This window comes from Diospyros lotus, chromosome 10, assembly GCF_014633365.1.
Source record: "Diospyros lotus cultivar Yz01 chromosome 10, ASM1463336v1, whole genome shotgun sequence".
Taxonomy (NCBI): domain Eukaryota; kingdom Viridiplantae; phylum Streptophyta; class Magnoliopsida; order Ericales; family Ebenaceae; genus Diospyros; species Diospyros lotus.
The window spans coordinates 4,479,491-4,489,100 of NC_068347.1; the positions used below are offsets into that span (position 1 = coordinate 4,479,491).

Consider the following 9,610-nt stretch of genomic DNA (forward strand, 5'->3'; position numbering starts at 1 on the left):
CTAGCTTTGAACATTGTCCTACAAAAATTTAAATCATTCAGTAAAAGAAAAAAAAACTTTAGGATCAAAGGTAATCATGTATCTAAAAATAGTCTTACATTATAAAGTAAAGAAAAGAATAAATAAATCCCTACATGAAGTGAATAGAACTCATATGAAAAAAGGCACACAGCCAAGGAAACATGCAAACAAATGTATCAATGACTTCAAAAGCACCTTAGCACTTAATCATGTTCTAGCGCCACAATCAATTTAAGAACTCGTAAGACGTTTGTGGTGAAATGATTATGTAAGTGATTGTTCTGTTAACTAATTTTAATATCAATAACATGAGAAACGGACATAAGAATTTAGTTAGCAGAATGTATGCAACTTTCAAACAGCAGGGGAAGTGGAGGAACTACAGTATAACAACACACAAGACATAAAGCCAGTTCTCAGTTTACACAATGTTGAAATGGATGCACTTCTAGAAGTAATTGGGTCCATATACTCCTTAATAAAGCCAATAATTGGGTCCATATATAATAAAGCCAGATCTCCAACGACCAGATTTCTATAACTCCTTAATTGGGTCCATATATTCTTGTGTAACAAAGTAATTAGTGAAACACATTTTCCTTGCCAAAGTAATATATATCAACATGTTAATACAAACATTATCCAAGAGAAATACCTTAGCTTGAATGTATTTCTCCTTTTGGTGAAAAGCTTCTTTCAGATTCGGTTTTGTAACTGATAATAAAGCATTTGATTCATTTTTCTTGCTTTAACATTTTTTATTCCACAAGAAATAGAGAAATACCTTAGCTTGAATGTATTTCTCCTTTTGTCCTTGAGCTACTTTTGGCTAGCTCAAACTATTTGTTGAAAGAATCTCACAATCGGTTTTTCAGACAAGATAATCAACAATTGAAAGTATTTGTTGAAAGAACAGAATTTATCAAAAACCACTCACTCCCATATAGCCAACATCTGTATACATGAAAAAGATGTAATTTGGCCTGTGATATCACATTTAAATAAAATATTCTTTTCCAAAATCCTTGTCAAGTAGGCATTCCTACTGCAAGTGTTGTCCAGTGACAACAAATAAATAACTTCAACTCACAATGTGTTATAAAATTACCACAATGCTTTTAATTGACCCAGATGGCCTCTTTAGATTCCTCAAAGATACAGCCAAGGAACACCAACCTTGAGGAGTCATTCATGTTCATAGTTCTCAGACAAGTTATTCAAGTGATGGGGTGAGCCAATACCACAAAGTATTACATAGACTCTTCTCAATATATTAAGTATATGCATTAGACGCTTGATATCTTCATGTATACAAGATGTTCAATTGGGCACGCTACTAGGTAATGTCTAATTGTTTAGAAATTTTCTACAAAGAACCATCCACAAAGCTCCCACAATGTAGATAAAAAACTTAGAATCACTATGTAAACACCAATCCCAAAGTCCTTGAGTAGTAAATTTTATATAAATTTGAGAATAATGCAATCCTAATACTTGATAGATTTGTCGATTAACTTAAAACAAATAGAAGGTGTCCTTTTTGCACTTGCTCACCACGGTACTTTTAACTCACCCATTTAATTTAACCAGTAATGCAAGATGCCTAAATATAGAACTCACCTTGTTGAGAAGCAACTTGAGTGCTTGTCACTGGCTTCTTGGTTGAAGCCCTACCATACGATTGTCTTTCAGCAGGCCTGATAACAGATAGTAGGGAGATCATACATGCATGCATGTGTGAAACAAAGAGACCAGCCATTTTAGGACATTGAAAACCTAAATAGAAATTCAGACGCTTCAACATCAAATATAAATATGATACATCATGAGTAATACATCCAAGAAAGAAATAAATTAACACCTCTTTCTAGAAGCTTCATTTGCAGCTGTACCCTTTGCATCTTTCAAACTGGACTCACCCTTCTGTTTCTTAAGCATAGCTTAAGAAACCTAATCAGTATGTTCATTTGGTTTGTCTTTATCATCTGGTCCTTTACAACAGGATGACATCAGATTATCTAATTTTAGATATAAATGATTATTAAACCAAACCTCATATTCTCGAAGCAGTCACAATCTACATTGAAATTACTTGAAGATCTCCCCACATTGATTCTAATTCGTTGAAGATAGAATTGGATCACTCAATTACATGCAAAAATTAAAAATAAAGAAATACAAAAAATTTAATTGGTCTAATAATGACCTTGAAATTGAACTAATCCACTCAATTAAATCAATGACAAATTCAAACTGACATAACAGTAAAAGATTTAATTCCTATCTAATTTTTAATTTGAGAAATTACCCAATGATTCAATTTAAAAGATCTACTAAAACTTGGTTTCAGGGCTTCCTTATGTTGAGATAGAAGGAAGCCCTGAAACCAAGTTCTACTTGCATAAGAATACATACTATGAAAGATGGCGCATCAATCCAAAACAGTAACTTTAAAGGCAAACTTGAGAGTTTAAGTCCTTTGTTATGAAAGAAGAGTTAATTTTTCTATTTGCATAAGAATACATATACATATTAAATTTGGTTTGGCTGGCATTTTTTCAAATTGGATGCCCTGTCATGGAAGGCCAGTGGCAGGGTTTTAAGTTTTGCTGACAGAAGGTTTGGTACCTACCAACTATTTGTACAACAAAAACCATGAGATTCCCTGAGTTGAAAGAGAGGGTTCAAATATTGTTAAATGTGGCAGCTGAGTTCAACCTTCTCTCAGATTGGATGACCTGTCATGTTGCAAGGAGGGGTGGAATGGAAGTGACCCCTTCACACTACATCTCATATCAAACTTGCTATATCTCAATCAACGTATATGGGTCATTGATGATAGATTCCAGCAGGTCATATAATTGATGGCAGGACTTTGCACACAAAGGTAGGTAAACTATGCAAATCATAGGCAGCACCTCTTACTCTTAGCATTACTTTAGTTCAATCAGTCTTTGTTTCGAATTATTTGCATGTTTTATTTTTAATATATATATAAGAATTGAAAGTTCACATTATTGGGCCTTTGCATGTAGGCGAAAGGGATGGAATTATGTGCCATTTTAGTGGCAGATAGAGGCCATGCAATGGTAGTTGCATATGGCTGCATCTTTGATTGCTTGTTCAGCTCTAATGTACCCATCATCATCCTCTACTTTAACACCCCCCCCAAAAAAAATAATAATAATAAGTAATAAATAATTTAAAAAAAACACACACACACAAAAGCAAGGCAGGATGTGACACATTGGGCATCAATTATAACTTAACTTGCATAATCACAAACCAACTATCATTAGCGGTGGCAACATGCCCTAGAATCACACTTTACCAATAAAGATACATTTTGATATAATCATGTTTTTTTTAGCACAATCCAAGCCTGCAACTTAAGACTTATCTTTACACACAGTGTGTCTATATAAGTATATATATATAAGATTAGGGATACGAAGAAAGATAAAATAAGGTCTCAATCAAGAAGCAAAAAAAGGAAATTCACAAAGACAGCCCTAACATGTAGCAGAAATTAAAACATAAACCCTCAAAATCAACCACAATTGTATAAACCACAAAGTAACAATTAGCTAGGGTTTCGCTACAGATACAAAGGGATGAACGATTCTATTAATTGAGTACCTCAATATTGAAACCCTAGAATTCAACTTCAACCTTCAAAGAAACAGAACAAAAAGAAAGAAACCCATATCGGAATTGATTGAGATCCGAACAATGAACCAAAAGAAAACTTGGAAGAGCGATAGAGAAACTTACATGAAACCAAGATCGACGACGACACAAGCAACAACGATATGTAGGAGCTTCGATCGCCAACTGTATGAAAGACAAGTTCGTGCAACAGAGGCAAAATTGGATTGACGAGAAGAAAGGGCAAAAAACTGAACATGCGGATATGGATTGATTGGAAGAAGGCAAATTTGGTAGAGGGTAGAGCGATTTGGATTGATGAGATTTGGATTTGGAGGGATTTGAATTTGACATGAAGAGGCGGAGATTGGACGCGCGAGAAGAAGGATGAATGATGGAGGTGATAGAAGAAAGGGTTTTGAAAAAGAATGATGAAATTAATATACAAGAGAAATTAATAAAATAAGTTTTTGGAAAAAGAATGATGAAGTGTTAAAGAGAAATTAATAAAAAAATTATCTAATTAAGATTATGGATTCAAGTTGATTTTTAGGCTCAGGACGGACTTTTAATTAATAGTGAGAAATTTAAATATTCGTTATTAAAAAACTAATTTTACATTACATTTAACGAGAGTATAAATAATCTCTCGCTATAATTATGAAAATTATGTTTTTAACTGACGGGATATTTATTCTCTCGTTAATTTTTTCTCGTTAAAAGCTATTTTTTTTGTAGCAACAATACAAAACCATCAATATAACAGTTTTCAAACAAGAATAACACCATATGCACATACAAGTTTCAAAACAAAAATAACATAAGACAAACATAATAGCTTGAACCTGATGAAGTAACAAAGGAAGGAATGGATGCAGTGCGATAACAGTGGCGATTCGATTCCCTTCTCTAGTGTAACAGTAGAGAAAACCTTTAGGGCTTTTTTAATTTGTAGAAGACCGGGGGGGGATGCAGTTTTCATTCCCACCCCTTTGTACTTATATATTGTGTTTTTTTATAATTATTTTTGATAAAAATATTTTCTAATTTTTTGGAGAAAATACTTTATAATTTCTGATTTTTATATACTTTAGTTTCTTTAGCTTTTTTTTTATATACATATAATTTTAGAGTTGTTTATATAATTTCTGATTTTTTTGGGGAAAATACTTTATATTTTCTAATTTTTATTTACTTTAGTTTCCTTAACTTGTTTGCAATAGCATTAACCTAATTATTTACTTTAGTTTCTTTATATAATTATATTTTCTAATTTTATATAATAAGTTGTAAAATTGATTTGATTTGGTTTTGGTATTTGATTGGTTTTGTTTTTGATTCAAAATTTAAGACACAAAATTGATTGGTTTTTTTTTTCTTTTTCTAAATAATATATTTAGAAAAAATATATATATATATATATGTTTGGAAAATATATGTTAGAATGTGAAAAACATATGTTTGGCAAATATTTTCTATATGTCAAATAATGAAAAATATTTTTTTATCATCTTTTCTAAATAATGTACTTATAAAAACAAATGTGGAGAATGTATTTGGTCTATTAATTCATGTTTTTGTTTTAAATTCCAAAATTATCGACTTGTGTAAGTATTTTATTTTTTTCTTCGTAAATATCTATTTTCATTCACATAACTGTTATGAATTTTAAATCAATAGAAGACAAACAATAATAACAATAATTTTACATATAAAGTACTAATTTTATATGTAATAACTGTTATTAAATATTATCAATAAAAGACTCAAATAGTAATAATTGTTATTAAATATTATCAAAATATGATCAAATTATTATTTTTACATCAAATCTTACAAATTATTAATTTTATATATAAAATTTATATTTTATATTAATTATAAAGTATTATGAGAGAAGGAGTCCCGTTAAAATTAAACTTAAAACAATGTTACATGACAATATGTTTATTTTTATAGCTTATGGTAAAAATTCATTCTAAAATAACAATAACAATAATTTTCCATTTTGGGGGAATTATTATTATTTTTATAGTTATTATTACTATTGCAGTGCACTATTCAAAGCCAAGTGTGTTTATTAGTAAAACTTTATATATATAAATAATTTAAATGCTAAATAATAATAAATTAATCTTAATTTTAAATAAGATACATTTATTACATATTATTTTTAACATTCAAATAATTCTATTAGTTAAATAAATAATTCAAATCATAATATACTTATCATTAACCAATAAAATTATCTCAATTTCAATAATAAGATATAATAAATGTATATAATCTAACAAAAAAATACATTTAATAATAATAAATTTTAAGTGTCAATCAACTTACAATTTCTTTTCTAAAATAAAATTATACTATTATCAATACGTCATTGTTTATTCGTCTCACTTATTTCTGTTTTAGATAAAAGACAAGAACTTCAACATGAATACAAATAAATTTAAAAGATATTAAGATTGCATAATATTATAAATAATATAAATTCTATTTAGAATAAAATTTAATATTTTGCTTAAAAATTAGTATTAATATTCAAAAAATTATTAATAATTATTTATTAACAAGTAATTAATTACTCATTATTTGACGAATAACCATGCGTGACATTTTTTCGTCACCCAATATGATACGTAATAGTGATAATTGTTAACTTGTACACACAATATAAAAATTATCAATAACTATTAATGATGAAACTCAACATCACTCAATGATACTCACAAATGTGACTATTTGTAATGTGTCACAAATAAGTATTTTTTCATATGTGACGTAAATAATTATCATCACTCAATGTCTTCACCTTATGTGTCAACCTAAAAAATTACTAATAATGGGTGACAAAACTCACCGCCACCTAATATTATTCATGAATATAACAATATGTAATGTGTCACAAATAGATAGTTTTGAATACCTGACGCAATAGATCGTCACTATCATGTAATATTGATTAGTGACATTTCTTAAATCGTCACCACATGCGTCAAATTAAAATATTACTAAGAAGGGGTGACGAAACGCAATGTCACCTAATATCATTCACAAATGTGACGATATTTAATGCGTCACAAATAGGTATTATTGCATACATGACGAAAAGAAAATCGTCACCGACTCTGATACTCATTATTGACATTTCAAAAGTAGTCACCTTATGCATCAAACCACAATATACTAATAATGGGTGTCGAAAATCAACGTCACCTAATATTATTCACAAATGTGAAAATATGTAATGCATCACAAATAGGTTATTCTTGTATACGTGACACAAATAATATCGTCACCAAATATAACACTGATTAGTGACATTTCTAAAGTCGTCAGCTTATGCAACAAACGAAAATATTACTATTAATGGGTGACCAAAGTTAACTTCACTTAATATTATTTGCAATTGTGACGATGTTCAATGGGTCACTAATAGTCATTCATTCATTTGTGACACAAATGTATCGTCACCCAATATAATATTAATATGTTGACGTTTTATTTTTCGTCACCTAGATATATGAAGCATCACAAAATCAATTTCTGCAATTGAGTGTTGGCGCTAAAAGTTGATAACAACTTATGCGTGATGATTTTTTGTGACAAAGTCTCAAAATCATCACCAACAAATAACAATTCATAAATTTTGGTGACGAAATGCTTATATCGTCACCAAAAGAATACTTTTTGTAACGAAAATTTATAGCGCCACTAAAAAATTGTCACTAATAACAAAATCTGTTGTAGTGTGCTCTCGCTCTCGCTCACCCTTATTACCTCTTGCCCTCGCTCTCTGCCTGATTGCCTTTCTCTTGCTTTCACTCACCCTCGCCCTTGCCCCCACGCTCGCTTGGTCAATCGACTTCGCCCTCTTGCTCGCTACCCTGCCTCTGATTCAGGTCTTCATTTTACCCCCCCCCCCAAGCTTCTAGATTTGCTTCATTCGAGCCCAGCTGCCCAGGTATGTTTTCTATTCTTTCAATTGTTTGATTCTCTCTATTGATAGCTAAATGTAGATAGTTTTTTTATTTTTTGCCCATATTCTTTTTTCGTGTTTCTACTTGATTTGTTGTTGAAATCACTGCCTTTTTTCAATTTTTAAGTAAGTGATTTTCTGCTAACTTTGTGTCTGCTTACCTATTTGACTACTGCATTTAGTTAAGAACTTAGAAATTGGCGTGGCTAGAAGTCTGAAATTTGTTATTGGAAGCCTAAAATTTGTTATTGTGAATCTGTTATTGAATATTTGAATTGATTATACTTTTGCCTTCTCTTGTTTAAACTCTAGAAATACGGTTATTGTATTAGACTCTCATTTGCCTCAAATTTTGAATTAAATATTTTAATTGTTGGATTATTAAATTGTGTTATTTTTTATTTGTGTATCCTTAGAATATAGAATGAAACAATAAGAAAGAAAAAATATTATTAATTTTTTTTAGAACGAAAAATCATCACTAGTGAAAGTATTTCAATTCATAGTGAGTACAATCAATTTAGTATAAGTTTAATGAATTTTTTATTTTAAAACCTCGTCGAGTATAAGTTTAATGAAAATTTATTATATTAACTTTTTGATTACATAAAAATTTTATTATATTAATTTTTTAAATTTCAACCCCCCTAACTTAAATTCCTGGATCCGCCCTTCTTACAAGACTAATCTTCAATCACCATCCCAACAATAATGTAGAGAAGCCCTATATATTTGTATATATATTCATACTCTTTTTGTTTAGTTAATTTACAACTCATATATATATATATATTGTATGTATCGATCTCAGAATGCAAAATGCAGTGTGTATTCACTGGACAAGATGCGGATCTTCTTGTTCGGCGACAAGTTATCGACGACCAGAGAACAGTTGACGAAGACCAGAAACTGCCGCAACGGCGAGTCGGCCACCACGACGCTCACCGGCACCTTGACCTGCACCAGCAATGGAATCTTCCCGCTGTTCTTGTTCTGCATCAGAGCCTCCTGGAGGCCGTTGCCGAACTCGCTCTTGCCTTTCATGGTGACGTTCATCAGGGTGACGTTGTTATGGCCCTGCTCGAACGACGGCAGCTTGCCGGAGCAGAGCTTGGAGTCCCGGTAGGTGACTACGGCGGCGCTGTCGCGGCCGTAGATGAAGCCGATGCGGTCGTTGGGGTTCTCGGCCCTGACTGACACAACGAACTCGGTGAGGAGGCTAAAATCCTGCTGCAGGCTGAAGGTGGTGACGTTGAGGCCGTTCACCTGGTAATTGGGCATCTTGGGGTTGAAGAAGGTGTAGAGATAGATGGTGATTCCGGCTAAGATGAAGATGGTGAGGAAGAGGAGGCAGTAGCAACAGCAGATGCATTTGAGGCAGCAGCTTCCGCCGCCGCCTTTCTTGGGGTAGCCGCCCCCGCCGCCGCCGCCGGGGCCATGGTAGCGGGGAATGTTGCGGCGGTAGGGAGGTGGCCGGAGGCCTCCATTGTTGTCTGATAACATAACATATGGAGGAGGGGGCGCCGAGCTCATTCTGGGGAAGGGGTATGAATCATGGAGATTAATTAGAGGGAAGAGCTAGGGTTTGGTGGATGGATGCTCCATCAATGAAGCAGAACCAGGAGTGGGGAGAAGAAAAAAGAGAGGCTCTTCGTCTTCCTCTCCGCCCCCAAATCTGAACCCCACACAGAGAGAGAGGCAAATGTAGAAACTGATTTACAGATGGCTCCATCGACTAATTAAGGATGAGGTTAATTCCATGTGTGTGGTTAAGACATTATTTGGAACAATATTGTTAGCAACTAGTTATCAATTACTTGTATAAATCATAATTATAATATGCTTGTTATTTTTTAAATTATTTTTTCTATAAATAAAATTCTTTGAACAAAAAAAAATAGCGCCAAGTGTATTTACAAGAATAAGCAAGGGTATATCCTACAAACATGAAAACTACAA

General features: G+C 32.1%; 1 protein-coding gene across 1 annotated transcript; it reads right to left on the bottom strand.

The window, feature by feature from the left end:
• Positions 1-8,458: 8,458 nt before the first annotated feature.
• LOC127811857 (NDR1/HIN1-like protein 6) lies at positions 8,459-9,184 on the bottom strand. The gene has a single exon (XM_052352048.1). The coding sequence runs from the start codon at positions 9,182-9,184 to the stop codon at positions 8,459-8,461; it is 726 nt and encodes a 241-aa protein (XP_052208008.1).
• Between the last annotated feature and the right edge of the window lie 426 nt (positions 9,185-9,610).